General features: G+C 45.0%; 1 protein-coding gene across 3 annotated transcripts in view; it reads right to left on the reverse strand.

Moving 5' to 3' along the window:
- Positions 1-3,971: 3,971 nt before the first annotated feature.
- The window catches only part of LOC120754180 (inverted formin-2-like), a 40,577-nt gene continuing 27,518 nt past the window's right edge, over positions 3,972-17,030 (reverse strand). The window contains exons 14-23 of one of the 3 annotated variants that reach the window (XM_040067508.1): positions 15,767-15,837; positions 15,546-15,653; positions 14,588-14,658; positions 13,836-13,956; positions 13,112-13,276; positions 12,318-12,420; positions 11,368-11,526; positions 9,678-10,388; positions 8,142-8,198; positions 3,972-5,049 (exon numbers count right to left, since the gene is read on the reverse strand). In XM_040067508.1, coding sequence (XP_039923442.1) covers positions 8,143-8,198; positions 9,678-10,388; positions 11,368-11,526; positions 12,318-12,420; positions 13,112-13,276; positions 13,836-13,956; positions 14,588-14,658; positions 15,546-15,653; positions 15,767-15,837 — 1,565 coding nt within the window. In that variant the 3' untranslated portion in view covers positions 3,972-5,049; position 8,142. Of the gene's footprint in view, positions 5,050-8,141; positions 8,202-9,677; positions 10,389-11,367; positions 11,527-12,317; positions 12,421-13,111; positions 13,277-13,835; positions 13,957-14,587; positions 14,659-15,545; positions 15,654-15,766; positions 15,838-17,030 lie in introns of all 3 variants that reach the window. The other 2 variants (XM_040067506.1, XM_040067509.1) reach the window with 2 other exon arrangements.

Genomic DNA, 17,030 nt, shown 5'->3' on the forward strand with positions numbered 1-17,030 from the left:
ATGGGTTTGTAGACTGCTGGTGAATGCAGTCATGGGGCATATTCTTCTGTGTATGACACTGGTTCACCAAAGAGGATTAACATACACCTCAAATGGTTTCTGGACTCTTATTACTCTGTCTTTTCTGCTCCTCTTGTAGCTGCTTCTTGCTGAACAGAAAAAACACTAGTTGGAAAGGACCCTGGAAATAGTTTTGTCCAAGCTCCCTTTCAGAGGATCATCATCACTGCTCTGGTTTTGTTTAACTGAGCTGTGAAAATCTGAACAAATGGACATACAAAACATGGCAAAGTGTACAGAAAAACCTGTTGGTCTCAAAGGAAGAGTTCTGGAAACTGCGTGCTCCTGAGGGTTCAATTTTAATTAAAAAATCAAGTTGTGGTTTCAAAGGATTACAGGACCAGATTTCATAGACCTGTTATCTTTTTTGCATGTGCTGCCTCTGCTTCTCCTCTTTCTTAATCTATTCTGACTGCTGGATTTGGTCATTAATTGGCACTAATTCATGACTAAACTTACAGCAGATTATGCTGTATGAAGCATAATTCTCAGATAAGTACGAGACAAACACATCAGGTTCTGCATGCCCTGAGCAGGGCAAACCAACCATAACTGTAATAATGTAGGTGTCATCAGCAAGGGCTGCTGATCTTAGAAAAAACCCACTTTGACAGGCTGGGAGTGTATCCAAACTGACTTGATAGGAGCTGACTGCCACAGAGTGATTCTTGTCTTCTGACTTTGAGTAATGCAAGCTGAGCCTGCTTAAAGTCTCCATTAGGGAAGCCCAGGGCTCCCACTAATTCCTACTGACACCTGGCTCTGTGTGAATTGTCACACACAGCTCTTGCAGGAGTTGTTTATGCTGCAGCAAAGAGAGCATTAGAGAGTTCCTCATGTGAGTTAAGTGCTAGCACAGCACGGATGAAGGGCTGAGTTACTTACAGAGCTGACTATGTTGATTAACTTGCAGTGATCAAATTCTCCCCTGGTATTTAAGGTCTAGTACCTGCTCTGAACTAAGAATTTGGAAGAATTTTTCTTTCCTATGGACCTCATTTCCATTGCAAATGCTGCAAATCATGTGCTTATTTTGCAAGATTGACACCATGCAGTAATTGCAAACATCTAGAGACGTCCTGTAACTATCAATGCCCCATTTTTATTTTTAACCCTCTCTAGTCATACCTCTAGTAATGGGAAAGCTGTTTATCATATCCTGACAAGTTTTGATGGTGAGGTGACCAAACAAAATGTGGTTTCTGATGGAGTTGGTTTATGACTGTATTTGCTTTCAGACACATGATGTGGACATAACCTCATGAGTAACATGTTCACCCATATTTCATGGCCATGTCTATTACCACACAGACAGAAAGAGCCAGGGTTCTTACAGTGCTGATGTTTAGCACTGGTAAGCTTGAATGTTGTATTGATCACTGTGTACTTGGTTGATCACTGTGTACCAGAAATATGAAGCTGTAGATCCAGGCTTTTTGTTTAGACAAATGGAAACTGGTTAATTTTGCTGAAACAGGCTTATGCATTTTTCTTTTATTTCAATTTATCCTGCCTCTTTCTGACTGGAACAGAAGGTGTTTCTCAGCCACCTTGGCTGTATGGAATGTAAGAGAGGACCAAATGGCACACTCAGCCCAAAAGACACTGGCATAGCTTTGAGATTTCAGCCACGCTCTAAGTACAGTGCAAAGCTTGGTGCTCATGAACTAGATATCGCTCCATTTATATATCTCTGTTTTTTTCATAGAATCATTAACGTTGGAGAAGGGCCTCCAAGATCATTAGGTCCAACCTTTGACCAAACACTGCTGTGCCAACTAAACCACAGCTCTAAGTGTCACATCAAGTCATTTCTTGAACACTTACAGGGATGGTGAGATGTCATGTAGAGAAAAAATTAGGAAGGCAAAAGTTCAGCTAGAATTCAATTTGGCCACTGCTGCGAAAGATGATAAAAAGTGTTTTTATAAATACACAGCCAACAAAAGAGGGACAAGAAAAATCCCCATCCTTTATGGGATGTGGAGGGGAACATTATCACCACAGATGAGGAAAAGGCTGCCTTCTTTGCCTCAGTCTTTAACAGTAAGACTGGTTTTCCTCAGGGCAACCAGCCCCCTGAGCTGATGGTCAGGGAAAGAGCAGAAAAGGCCCCTCACAATCCAGGAGGAAATGATCAGTGACCTGCTGTGCCACTAAGGCACTCACAAATCCATGGGGTTGGATGGGATCCTATCAAGGGTACCAAGGGGACTGGCAGAAGAGCAAAATCATTGGTAATTATTACTAAGCCTATATGACAATTACATATATGACAATTACGCTTAGGTAGTTTATATCCTGTGTGGAAAATATTGGACTGTGATGGATGAATTCTTATGAATCATACATAGGTCTTCTCCAGCCTCACCAGAGAAAGGAAACTCACCAAGCATTTATTTTTATTCTAAACTTTGAAATATTTTCAGTATTGAAATTAAAGAAAAAAAAAAAAAAACCCAACCAAAACTCCCTAAAAACTAACCCTGAAAATCCATCTCACTAAACACAGCTGATTTTTGATGTGAAATATTTGGAAAAGACTTCTGCTGATTTCTCCTGTACTTTCATTTTATCACATAGCCAATGCTTAATTACAGAATATGCATTTATTTGGCAGCCAGAAGTTTGTGGTGGTCACAGCCTGGTTTACAAACCAGACTCCATGTGCAGTTGCTGTAATACACCACAAGAATTCTATTTTGAGTTCCGTATTCCGTGGTTGACTTAAGTGACCACAGCTCTGTTGAACTGGCCTTGATATTCTTTTTATCAACAATTAATTTGGTCTTGCAACCACTGAAAAATCTTCAGGATCATGAGCTTTATTTCAAGCTCATAAATGGAACAAAACTGCAGATCCCAGTTGAATATCAGTCTTTGACCTACGCTAATTCTTTTCTTCTGTTCCTCTTAAACAATCACTGTAATGGAAGCAGAGCTGCTCTGGAGCAATAAATTACAAATGTTGTGCTTGAGTCTGCTGACTGGGATGTGATTGATAATTTACAGATGGCTATTGAACAAAGAGCCTCTGGTGGCTCAAAATAAACCACTTCTTTGTAAACTCTTGAAAGCAGGGGAAAGATAATGCCAAAACCCCTCTCTTTAAAGGCCAATGTAAGCACACAGAGTATGAGCTGCCCTCTCTGGGTGGAAATGAGGGAAGCTGAAAGACCCAGGTGGAGAAATGGACACATGCTGTGGCATCTGAAGTGAGCAGCCGGTGGGGCATGAGCAGGAAAGGTTCCCAAGGTAACACCCAGAAAACCTGTTCCCCAGTCCTGCATCTCCCAATGATGTTGTTCCTATTGCTCAAACAGTGGGGTGGTGAGGAGGAGGCTGGCTGTGCACTGCTAGCCTGGGCTGCAGGCTCTTCTGGAAACACAGAGCTGGGAGAATGTGTCCAATACTCAGGTTTCTGCAGCTCGGAGTCTAATCTGAGAGCAGCAGAGCTAGACTGAAGAGCAAAAGGATGGTGCTTGGGTGATGCGCTCTGAGACTGGAAAAGAGGGGGGAAAAGGGGAAACCTGTAGATGTGATGCAGTCCTGCAAATCAAACCTGGGTGACGTGGCTCTACAGGGAATGCCGAGGGTATGCCTGCTTCTGCCAACAGGAGTGGGTTTTCTGTTGCAACAGGGCTGTGCTACTCTGCAGTGTCTCCTGCACTGAACCTGCCCATGTGCCTGTTCTCAACTGATCTCTGCTTCTGTTGACCAGTTCTCAATATGCTCGTAGTGATGCCTTGGTTAAAGCAAACCAGTGATTTAATTCTTGGTTTCACTTCTAAGTTTTCAGTATTACAAGGACATTACAAGTCCTATTAAGCAAAGCAAAATAAGCTTTAGCCTGCACATTAGTTTAGCCACAGTGAGTTACCATATAAATGAACAGTTCTGAAATGCACCCAGCTCTTCCACTGGATTTATGTCTCAGCACATATCACACCATTCAACAAACATAGATCATTTTAAATGGACAGCTATGTACAAAATTATTATACAGTGTTATTACAAAACTTGAGAAATAAAGCTCTGAATTTTGAAAACACAATACTGCACAGTCTCAGTTTTAAAGCCAAAGTAACGTGATTCCACATGTTCTGCAGCTTGGACACAGACTCTTGAGTGCAAGCCGCTGACAATGGAATTAAAACCCGGAGATTTACTACAGGATAAGCTGAAAATATGTCCAATAGAGCACTCTGGAAAACATCTTCCTTTTGCTTTAGTTAGAGAAACCAGGGCCCTGGTTCTCCAAAGGCTGATGGATGCCTCAGTGTGTGTTACAAGACTACTTAAGACTACTGATGCACTTCAACATAATTGCACATAAGCATCATGTAGGGACCAGACACTGTTTATATGGCCATATACTTACAAAAATACGTACTTTTTCATTTACTTTTTTGTCCTCTGTAACCGATTTCCTTTGCTTTCAGTGACTGAGAGTAAAAACACATTTGTCTAATCTGGGTTTTGGACCTGGCCCAACACAAGTTGTCAGTGGCTAATGAGAAGGGGGACTTAACACACCTTCACCTGCGATGGTACAGCCACTGCTTAATTTATACCCTTAATTTAGTTGAGGCACTGCTGTTTTTAACACTTCTTCGAGGGCTAAACACTGCAGTCTGCTCTTGGGCCACACTCAGCTGTCATTTCAAGGAGTTTGGCCTAAGAGCATGTTGAAAGACTTGGCTTCCAGGACAGGTCTGACCCTTTCACCACCACTATGCACAGAACCGTCCCCTGTCCCCACAGGTGCCCAGTGCAATGCACAGGTTGAGGGGTCCAAAGTCTCTGGGGAGGTTCTTTAGGTCCTGGGGAGGGGAGTGAAAGGCTGCATGAGGAGAGGCTGTGGGTCTTCATGGGGCAGAAGTTGTCCATGGTGGCATTTCACTGATGCAGAACCTGGAGTCTCCGAGGTTGGCAGCACTCCAGGGACACACGAGAGCTGCTCTCATACCTTCTGCCTTGCCATGACACCTGCAGGAAGAGGGGGAAATGCAAATTATTTGCAACTATGAACAAAAGTGGTGTGTTTTTGCATGCATGTATATCTAAAGGTTGAGGTGCTACTAGGGAAATCAGTTTCTCAGATAACCTACAAACAGGTAGTTTGATGTACTTAATAAAAACCTCGTGTTTCCTGATGTTCCAGAGTTTGGGCAACTTTGCTTTTAAGTTTAGTCCAATAACATATATCCTTCTTGGTATTAAATTGCTGGCCTAACTAAATCCAGAGGATTTAGCAGGACTATCAGAAGGATGGGGCAGGCCACTGTAGCCTGTCTCACTCCATAACTGAATCAAATACCATTTCTAAAGGGAAACATGAAGGCAAAGGCCTAGCAGGAGGATGAGCATTAAATTAATGACATTCTCATAATCCATTCAAAAACTGCCCACAAACAATACTGGGTCTGCAGAAGGGGAGGTGAAGCATCTGTCCCTCAAGAATTAAAGGAAAACCTGGACTCTCAATCCCTTCTGTGTCTTTGCAGGGAAGGGTGATGTGCCACAGTGCCATGTGCATGTCACAGCTGCCCTTCTGCCCTTTCCCACCCTCCTCATGAGGCTGTGGTCTCTGAGCTGGTCTGTACTCATGGTTTGGTTTTTCTTTTATTTTCTAGGGAATGAATCAAGTAGATTTGTGAGCAAGGAAATTGCTAAAGCCCAGTTGTTGAAGCCCAGTTGCTTCTGGACTTGTGCTTTCAAGGCTTTTCTTTCCCCTAACCATTCCAAGTGACATACAGATGGGAGGAAAAGAGGAGTTGAACAAACAGACATGAACATTTGTCTGTAGGAATTCCCTAGGGTCTAAGGCAGGCAAACTCAAAGAGCAGCTCTCTTGAGTTCAGTGTTTGTACAGTCTCTCCTCTCTTTTACTGCAACCTTTGTAAAATGATTCTTCAAGCTCTTTCTGGACATGGTTGGAAATGAGTTGTTTACCAGGGTGTACACAGTGTGACCACCAGTGCCTTGATTCCAGAGGAAAAACAGCTAAAGCATTTCTTTCAAGAACATGAATATAATGTGGGATACCACTCTAGGTGTAAAGCTGACATTTAAAGACATTAACATTATCACAGAAATTGCTGCATAACAAGATATGGTCAAGGTGAGGCAAGAACTCAGTGGCTGATTACACTTTTTTACTGCTCTGAAATATTACCCCAGAGCCACAGGCTGCTCCTGCCATCTGCTGCTGTTAGGAAAGCTCTAAAAACTCATAAGGGGTTTGAGTCTTGATCCCTGCAGCTGGATCTGCACAAGAAGAAAGAAGATTCCTGTGGCTTCACCGAAACCCATTAACTTCCACGTCAGCAAATCCATCAGAGAAAGAAATATCCTGTACCAAAAGAGAACTAGTGGGGACCTGAACAGACCACGTGTGCTTGAGACAAAACATAAAAATAATAATAAAAAAAATCAGGTGGGAGATTCTAGGAAAAAATACTCTTTGGTAACACTCTAAGCTTGCTGAATCTGTCTTATCAAGAAATTCTGTCTTATCTGTCTCATCAAGACAGGAGCTCCTGGCAGGAGACTAAGACAAGCAAATGGGTTTTTGCTTCTGCTGCCCTTGCTGTGTGACGTAGAGAAGAAGAGGAAAAAGAGAAGTGCAGGTTTCAAGGTGCAGCTCATCTCTGCCCTCCTGGCAGCAAATCCCAGGTAGGCTCTGCTGGTGCAAAGCCAGGCACAGCATTCCAGGGATGCAATGAAACTCCTGCCTGACTTGGTCACTTCATAAGTGTACTGTATGCCAATGCATTCCTCTGTGTTGTGTTTCTATGACTTCCTAGGATAAAGCAAAGCTGTGTTTCGTAGGTTTTTTTTCAAATATGAATTTTTTTAAGCCTGCATGTTTAAAAAAAAAAAATTGAGTTAGGCTTAGCTCATGGTTCCAGCTGCCCTCCCAGTGCAGTGTGTCCGCTGGTCCTGGTGTACTTCTCACCTATGCTTCATTGTTACTATTTTCTGTTCCTACAGGAAATCTTCCTCAGCATTTTTAAACTAACAGAGCTACTTCCACTTCATGTAATCCTATGGTACTGCAAGAAAAGGGACAAAAGGAGGGCAGGAGTAGTCAGGACTGTGACTACCCAATGTTATTTCCTATTTTCTCTTGCTGGCAGTGACGCTCCAGGTGCAGGAACAAAAGCAGTCCTGTGGGGAAATCCTGCACAGATTCCTCCTGTCTCTGTGCAAGAGCAGGACTCCCAGCTGGGCTCCTAGCCCCAGGGAATTGGGGATGCTGGAGAGTAAACACATTCCTTTCAGGCAACAAGACAAAGAACAATTTGATAATATTGATTTAGTTCATAAGAGGTGCTCATCAGTATGGAAAGGACAATGCATAACTATGCAATTTCAGTACAGTGGGTGTTTCAGATGTTTATTTTTCTTGCTTTTCTTTCCACTTGCTGTAAAAACAGGGGAAGTTTTGCAAATGAAAGTCTCATCCTGGAATTCCTTTTGAGGGGCAACCGTATGTTGCCAGCATCAGTGAAGGATGCAGGGAACTTGTGTGCAACTCTGGAGTTAAATTTAACTTTGAGTGTGAGCTGGTCTCTTGCCCCAGCTATTATATTGTCCCTGGGCCCAGTGTTTTATTCCCTTTTCCAGATACCCATATTTAAACAGTGCTACAGAGAGCAGTTACCCACAAACAAACCAAATGTTCTTTGGTGGAGTTAGGTACTGAAATTGCATTTTTACAGTTTTTGAGAAAATAATGTGATCAAAGCAAGGACTTTGTTCATCACATGAAGTTTGATTGTTTGGTTAGAATAATGGCTTTTAGTTATCTGCAGGGAGAAGCAGTTTGGCTGCTGCTGACACAGAGGACAAACGTGGGCTGTGACCCTGTGTTGAATGGAGATCAGCACTGACTCCACTCAACGCAAGATCAACACCCTGGAGAGTAAAAATCAGAGTAACAAATTTATTTCACATGTGTTTGTGATTAGACACAAAGACAAAAAGCTTAGTTGATATGCTGAATACTGATTAGGTCTATGAAATCCCAGTGTTGTGGTTAGTTCACAAAAAAACACCTTTGTGAGTTTACATACCTCATTGTGCCACACAATCTTTTTTTGTTTTAACATCTCCAGTATCAGTCTCAACCTCTGCTTTTGAACAAAATAGAGACACTAAATATATCTGATCTAGGTAGCAACAGGGAACTTTTTATGATGAAAATAATGTCTGGTAGCAGAGAGGTTCCTAAGAACATACAATCTTTGAATGGTTTAGGTTGGAAGGGACCTTAAAGATCATCTAGTTCCAGCCCCCTTGATACCATCCCTGGATTCCCAGGGAACCCTGTGGCTTTTGCAGGCTGGGGTCAGTTCTTAAGCCAGAACTCCCAATTTCAGGTGTCAGGAAGGAATTGCAAGGGCTGTGAGCATGGGATGCTCCCATTGCTGCAGCTTTTGCTCCTCCTGAGAAGCAAGTTTGGGAACCACTGTTACAGGACATCATTTCTCATTCCTGGCTTGTTTTTGACTAGGGAAAGTGGCATGTTTAGAAATGTAAATAATTACAACCCTAGGATGTGCTGCATTAAAAGGGTAAATCCCTCTGTGGTAGGTGCTCAACCTGTGCTGCCTTTCTCAGCAATGCGTATTCAAACCCTCCTTTTCTTTCTCTTCAACCCTCCTTGAAAGGAAAAACATCAAGAATTGGTAAAAAGAGACTTTCCCATTTGCCTGCCCATTTGTTTGACCTCAGAATCATGCAGGAAAGAGGCTTTGGAAAGTATATTTTAAGTTCTAAAGTCTGACAGACCCCTCTGTCTTCCCTGTGAGGCATCTCCAATTTGGGATTAAGGTGTCCACCCAAGGGTGAAAATGTCTAAAGGACTCAGTCACTCTTGCCAGGTTTGGGACTGGCTGAGGACTTTTGGTATGAAGAGGGGGCCCGTGGGGCTCCAGCAGCTGAACTCCCTCCCAGCCCCAGCAGGGCAGCCCAGCTGGAGGATCAGCCTTGGTGGAAGTGTCAGCAAGATGCTCTTCTTCAGTGACTGACCTTTCTCCCTCCCTCTGCAGCGATGGTTTGAGGGCCTAATGTTTAGAAGCCACCTAAAGTACCCTTGGGGCAGGTTATCAGGCAAAGTGCTGTTGCAATGAGGAGAAAAACCAAACAACCTCAAGGCAGCATTGATGTTGCTGCTTTTATGTGTTTATAAGTAGTTCAGAGGGGGTGATTGCTGATTAAGTACCCAGTATTAACTGCTCTTAATCACTGCTCTGGAGCCTAATGGAGCTCCTGTTTGCACATAACCGTGCCTTGTAGCTGTCTTTAGCACACTTGACAGATGTGCTTATTGCCATCTTTACTGCGTGTGTGTAATAGGCTTTTTAATTATTGATTCATCATTACTCCTTTATAAGCCACTTATACATGTCACCAGAATGAACTGCGCTTGTGTTTTTCTTTTAAAAGCTCTTTCAGGTTTAAAAAATATAATAGCTGCATGAGACAGTGTGAGTCTAGGGGCAGGGGGCATTGGGCCTTCAAGTGGAAAGAAACAGGTGTATAAAAACATATCAGGAAGGTTCCCACAATTAAGTCACTCCCCGAGGGCTGTTTATAAAATAGACTACCTGAGTAGCTTTTGCTGTGCCTCTTCTTCTTCTTCCTTTTCCCCGATGGCCTCTGCTTTTCCCTGTCGCTGTGAGTTTGCTCTGGGGGCAGTGTTGCTGAACAGGAGGAGTCGGTGGCCGGCTCCTCTGAGAAGGACTTGTCTTGAGAGGTGTCCAGCAGCGAGTCTGTACCAGGGTCTTCATTCTCCTTCGCCATTTCTTTTGACTCTGCCTGCTGAGCCTCATTGCAGGGAGCAGACTGAGCACTCTCTGAGCCATCAGCTGGGCATTCCTTGTCCTGGCCTCCTGACATGGACCCGTTAGTCCAGCTCAGTTGGTCTCTCGGAGCAGAGGCTGAACTGCTGCTTACGAAGCTTATCCTTGTGCCTATGTCAGCCACTGAGAAGCCAAGGGAGCCGTTCTTTGTGCTGGGCTGGAGGCTTTCCACGTTTGCCTGCTCCATCCCGGGACCCAGCTTGGTCTGACTGGCTCCATCAGCTTCCACCATGCTCACTGGGGGGCTTTTGGTCTGGGACTCCAGTGGCAAACTTCCTCCAGCACTGTTTTTAGATAATACCTGGCCTTCAGCTGAACCATTTGTAACACCTCCACCTGTCTCCATGGGGGCACTGGTTGAGGGAGGAGTGCTTTCTGAGGGATGATCATCCTTGTTTTGCTTGGTCTTGTCATCAGTCTGGTTCTCTGCTGCTTGCAGATCCTTAATGCTCTTTCCTTTAAACAGAAAACACTCGATCAGGTTCACCAGGAATCAACCAGGATGCAGCTACCCTGCAGAGGTTACAGGTCAGCAGCTGCCTGTGGAGGGAGCACTGAGCCTAGAGCAGCTATGCAGAGGTAGCACCAGTTTATCCTCCCTGTACCTCCTCTCCTTATACCCATGTGGTCACCCCAGCTGGGCTCCCAGGTTCCAGCTCAGCAAAGCCCCTGATTTGTTTTCAGCAGGTGGTAATGTGTCTTTGCTGCAAAATGCCTGATTTCCATGGAGGCTCTGGGACTTGCAAGGAAGCCTGAACGTCAAGAAGAGAGAACCTGCCTGTGAGGTTCGGGACCAGGCTGGACAGCTGGCTTGGCTGTGTGAGGAGACTTCAAGGCTGCCCATGAGCCAGCCTTAACCTGCCCTTGAAGAGCAGGTCTAGGAGAGCCATGGATAGACCAATGTCCTTGGACTTGCCTAACTGCACTGACACTGAGGTCAAGAGACCAAAGAAAAGTTCACCCACGGGCTGTCTCCTCACAAGCACCTAAAGGACTTGGGTACTTCTGCAAATAGGGTTTCTTATCTCTTTTAAAGGGCTTCTTCAGTCTCCCAAGTGGAGACTAAGATGGGATGCAGCAGTCTCCAAGGCAGAAACACTGAGACTTGAGAGCATGGAGGGGACTTGTGTGGGGACGACACCAGTGCCCCATCAGCATGGTGCCATGGCTGACACGTGGGTCAAGCACCTCAGAGGGTTTATCAACACAGATGCAGGGTCATGTTGCTTCAAATTCCTGTTAACTTTGTGACAGACCTGGCTAGCAACAGCTCAAGGCTCTCTGCTTCTCTTCTCCTTGGCACCGGCTGCAAAGCCTTCTTAAATAAAATGCCCCAAATGCAAACACAAAGGCTTCTTGCTGGTGTGTGCTTGGCTGAGGCTCAGAGGCAGATGGGAATGAATAGCTGCAGGTACAGTCAGGCCTGTGTCCTTACCAGCCTGGCTTTCCTCTGGGCTCTCTGCAGACAAGGGTTTAGGAGCTGCATCTGACTCGTGTCTGTTCTTTGTCTTTCTCAGCGTGAACCCTTTCCTTATGTCGGCGAGCAGGGCGTCGATGACACACACCTCCTCCTGCTTCATCAACCCCTTCTTGACTGTGGGGAGAGAGACATGGGTGTCAAATCTGCCCATGGGACAGGGCAGGAGAAGGCTGCAGTGATGCCACTGCTGGAGGTGGCTGCTGGTGTCCCAGCACAAGCGACCCCCGGGCAGGAGCAAAGCACCTACACCAGGCCTGGGAGCAGCCCGTGCTCCGTGATCCCACAGCAGCGTATCCTGGCTGAAGACAAGGGACCTTCTCCCAAGTCTTGGTTCTACAGCCTGGCACCAGTGGCACCAGCTGGACATGTCCCTGCTTGTACCATAACCTTGAAATATTCCCTGTTACCGATGTTGGTGGGAACTCTATTTTTTGGAGGAAAACTAACTGATTTTTCTTACCTCTCAGATTCTTCCAATTATATTTTTCAGCCTTTCAAGAAGGCATATTTAAGTAACATGCAAGATTTTTGGGAGAACTGTGGTAAAGAGAGACTATTAAAGTGTATACAGGGTCCTTGGATGGTGGATAAGTCAAATGTTTCTTTTTAGATTTGAGATTCAAAAGTTATGTTTAGAAACTGAAAAAGTTAACTGAAATATATAATTTGTGGTGGCTTTCTTTCTTCTTTGCTGTTAAGTCAGCAAAGCTAAAATTAACTTCTCTGCCCAGCTGCAACTCTGGAAAGTCAATTCTTAGCTATGGCTGTAAGACACCTAAAAGCCTTTAGTCAGCCAGCACCTGGAAACCTACAAAATAAATTACCACTACTAATCCATTAAAGCGGTCCACCAAAGAGCTCCTATGGCTCCATCTCTATTTTTTGAAGCCATTTCAGATACTCACTGACTTTTCCATTTTCTCCCTTCTGTCTCTTCCCCTCTTCCTCTTCTAGCTGTTTTTTCCTCTTCTCTGCTTTGGCAGCTTGCTCCTTTCTGTCCTTGTTTTCCTGCAGTGTGGTAACAGTGGTATGAGAAGGTTGGATAAATGTCTGCTAGAGAAGCTGATGAAGAGAAAGGAGATCTATAGATGAAGGAAGAGAAATCCTGGCCTCATCCTGTGCAATAAATAAAATGGGCATTGGGAATAAGGGCTGTCTTACCAAAATGATGAGAGGGGACCCCTGACTTGGCCAGGACTCTGCCATGTCCCACGGAGGTGGCAGTGATGATATGCCTCACACAGCTCCCTGCAGTGTGCTCACCTGCCTGACCTCTAGCTGAGGTGAAAGTGGGAGATACTGAAGCCACAGATTTTTCCAAACAGGTGGCTTTTTTACTGCATATTCCCCTTCTGGGCCTGTTTGCTCAGGTTGGAGCAAAGGGTTAAGTTTTGTAAGCCCCTTTCTCTAAAACTTGCACACTTGGCCCAAAAGTCACAAGATCTTTGTGGCTCTGCAGCTAAAGTTGCACCAAAATCATGAATCCCTGGTGTTTGGGCCAAGCCCAGCAGCACCAGAGCTGCATGAGGATGCAGTGGAGGAGGGATCAGACACCACTTCACGGGGGGACCTCATGCCAAGTGCCAAAAGCAGGAGGCTGTAACCAGGTTCCCCCCTGGATTCAGGTGCCCATCCCACCCCTGTCCATCAGCAGCTACCAGCACTAGGGATGCTCAGCATCCTGTGTGCAGATGCCAACCTTCAGGGCTCGGATGAAGAGATCTCTGAAGGTCTTCATGATGCTAAATATGTCCTCTAAGGACAGCTTGCTTGGGTCTTCACAGAGATAATTTGCAAGTTCTTCTCTCTTCTTTTCAATGGTTTCAAATTCTTCTTCCAGCTTTTTGGAGGCATCAATGCTGTCCTGAAACACATTAAATGCACACAGTAAAACACCATCCAGAGGACGACGAGTGAAATGCACTCACAGAGAAAGGATTAGAGCTTAGAGGACTCTGGGCCCTGGCTTTTAACTGCAGCAGAGCTTCAGGGAAACAGGTGGGAACAAATTGAGATTTGCAGATGGTTTTTAATCTTGGCAACAGTGCTGTGCCAGTTTACAGGAGTGGCTTCAGCAAGACATGGAAAGCTCCATACAAAACTTAATCCCAAGCAAAGGGCTTCACTCTGGTGATCCACACAGAAGGTGACTATCTTCTATTAAAGTGAGGCGTCACACAGAAGCATGGACAGAGTAGTTGGGACACACACCCTAAGAAATGGCCTCACCAAAGGTATCTAGGTTTGGGGCACAGCTAGCAAATGCACATTTGGGTTGTGTGGCATTGCAACCTATTTCCAAATCTGAGAGCATGCCTTGTGGCAATATTTTCTCCCCTCTCGTGGGGTTCCTCAGCTGCAGTGTGCCATGCACCACCTCTCTGTGTGTAATGGGGGAGATCTAAGGCAGCTCCATTACTGACCTGGATGGGTTTCTCATACTGTTGTTTCACATCCTCATTTGATGATAAGACTTTCCGCTGAAGCTCCAGCAACTTCTTTAAATTGGTACCGGACTCCGTGCGTATAATATCAAGATTAATTCTGAAATCACACAGAACCCTGCCATTAGTTGACACTCCAGCATCTTGAGCTGACAAAGGAGTGGAAAAGTCTGAACTGGTGGTTTGGTCACCCTTCTGCCTCTCACCACCTCACTGAACTGAATCCTGTGCTCTGAACTTTCTATACAGTCCAAGCTCATGGAAAACAACTTCCCTCCCTCCACAATACTTATGGAAAGGCTGGCAGGCCTACCTACAACTTTGTGTATTGGGTAGGCAATTGCCAAAAACAGTCCACCAATTCAAAAGGCTGTTCTCTACCTGCCATGCTCAGCGTTAGCTCACTTTCCCTGCCTGGAGGTACCTCAGAAATGCTGGCCTTCACCAGCTCCTGCCACCACAAAGGCAGTGCACATCTCAGAAAGGTCTGGGAGGCAGTTTTAACTGACTGCTCTGCAAATTTCAGTCCTAAGTGTTGCCAGCTGTAGTAGAATTATTATATATTAAAGGGCTTTCAACATTCATCAACCAAATCTTTCAGTTAAAACTATGTAAGATGCCATCTTGTTAATCTCTATACCAGCTGTGTGTGTCCTAATTTCTGGTACATTGTTGATATGCATGGGATTTAGTTTTGTTTTTAATTCAAAGGAAGTGACACACAATTTTACCCTGCTGCTTTTGAAACATATTCAAGATCCTTTGGCAGTTCCAGTAGGTCCTTGTGGCTGTTTTCTACTTCCTGAAGAGGAAGAGAGAAAGAAGTGTTATTTAGTGTGTGGCAGGAGCTGAGGGGCAGCTGGACAGAAATGTCCAGGAAGGATGACTGTGCTCTGTTCTGCTACTGCCCCCCTGTCTGTAGTTTACACATTCAGAGAGGAAAGGCATTTCCCCTGGCTATAAAAACATAGAAGAGTGATGAACCCTGAGAAATACTCATAGTTCAAGGCAAAGCAGAGCTCTTCTTGAGCATGGAGGGAGGCAGGACCGTGGTTTGATGCAATCTGACACTTCCTACAGTCCCAGAAGGGTACTAAAAGGCCTTGAATCTTAATTGCATCCTTTACTTTCACAGCTGTCCTTGCTGAAGCGACTGCCAGCTAAAGCAGGGCTTGAATGTGCATAACTGAAACCAAGGGACATCGATGAATGAAGGTGGCAGAGCAGAGCATGGAGAAAAAAGATAAAAACAGCATTGCAGGAAATAGGAAAGCCATGGGGGCTTTGAGAGAAGTATGAAAAGCCTGAGCGTAGTCTGGAGGAAAAGGGAAAGTCCATGGAAAGGCAGAAAGGCTGCATGGGTACAGATGAGCCAGGACAGCTTTGTGCTCTGTGGTTTGCAGCTGCTGATGTGCAGATTGCACAAATGTGAAAGGAAGTTGCAGACACTGTGGGAAAAGATGCTGGAGGGAAGCAGAGCAAGTCTTAAAATAAGGAGTAGTGCCCACAAGCAGCCTCCACCAGAGTCACCAAAGTGATTCAAATGCTCGTGACTTGTGACACTCTGGGGCTTGCCAGGGAGGGCGTGAGTATGAGCATGTGGCATTAGCCAACCCCAGAGCAGGAGAAATGTTTCATCTGTGATAAAACCCTCCCTCTTCCCTATTGTGCAGGGCTTGGCAGTGGTACCTCTAGAATATGGTGGAGCAGTGTAATGCGGGTTTGGTTTGCTTTGGTTTCTGTTAGTTTGAGTAAAGTGCTGATTTTAAACCCATCGGCATCGCCTGTGTGACTTCCCTACAAGAGAGAAAGAAAGCAGATGTAACTCCTGTGTCCATTCAAATTACAACCCTAAAGGAGATCATTCACAGAATGTAATGGAGAAGGAGAAGACAAAAAAAAGTCCTTACATAGTTCAGGAAGTTTCCAACTTTGAGAATCAGTTGACAAAAGACTGGCAGGCGATGACTGGTCAGAAGATCTGAAAAACATAAGAGACTTTTAAGCAAAAGCCTCTGTTACACCAGAACATTTCCTAAACCACATTGAAATTGGGATTTTGAATTCCACTAAATCAAATCTGGTATTTTGGCTTTGCAGCCCAATGCCCAACTGGCAGAGAAACTGATTCAGTTCCATGGGTTGTAAAAGTCTTTGCTGACTTACGTTTCTTTCTTTACATCTGGTCTCTCATTTCCCAATGGCAAATAACCTGGAGTTGGACCCTCCTCACTAACAGCAATCAAGGTCCTGCCTTCCTTGCAAGTTTCCCAGTGTGGGCAAGGGTAACTGGGCTGCACATTTAATCTTGCCAACTTCATTTAGCTGTGCTGTGAAACCAGTTATGACTGCCCTACGATCACCTGCCAGCTGCTAAAACCAGGCACGCTCACCCCATTCCTGGTCTCTCATGGTAGAGGTGATTATCGACCAGGTATGGAGAGTACAGTCCCTGTCCTTGCTCTAATGACTGGGTGCTGCAGTGCTGTGCTTTCTGAAGCACTCAGCTTTGAGGCAGGAACAGCTGCAAAGGAACAATTGAGCTGCTGGGAAGTCACTTTAGGGGATTCTTCAATTTATCCCAGCAGACAGCTGTGATGCCAGCTGGAGAAACCCTCAGCAGGAGTTGGGGGAACTGGCTCTGTAGGACAGGTGACACTTGACAGTGCCAAGAAGAGCATACTGCTCTCAGAGGAGTGGGACCAAAGGTTTCTGCCACAGGAAGCCAAAATCTATTGCATGAACTTTCTGCGTACTCACCGTATTGGAGCATCAGCAATTTATAACCCAAAATAACAACCATTTTCTTCTGGTTCCATTTCTAGGCAGGGAAACACTAAAGCATTGCTACTTTCAGGGGAAGTTTGGGGTAGGCTTTTCTCACAGCAGAGAAAATTGCTGTCAATTTGGGAAATAATGCTGGCTGGATGAATTAGCTGCAGCGTAGCCAGCTCTGCTGTCTAAATTCAGCTCCTTTGAAAGGGCTGATGAACTTCCAGCACTTCACCATTCAAAGTGTTTCTGAGGAATACATCTGCTGCAGAAAAAAAGGGATGAGGGTGAGAAAAAAAAGATCTTTGGTCCCGTTAAAGGCTTTGACCATCAGGGGAGATACCTGAAGTTGTATCCCATTTCAGCAAACCAGTCAATAGACCACACGGAATTTCTTTGGGC

Source organism: Hirundo rustica, chromosome 6 (assembly GCF_015227805.2).
Source record: "Hirundo rustica isolate bHirRus1 chromosome 6, bHirRus1.pri.v3, whole genome shotgun sequence".
In the NCBI taxonomy this organism is placed as follows: Eukaryota; Metazoa; Chordata; class Aves; order Passeriformes; family Hirundinidae; genus Hirundo; species Hirundo rustica.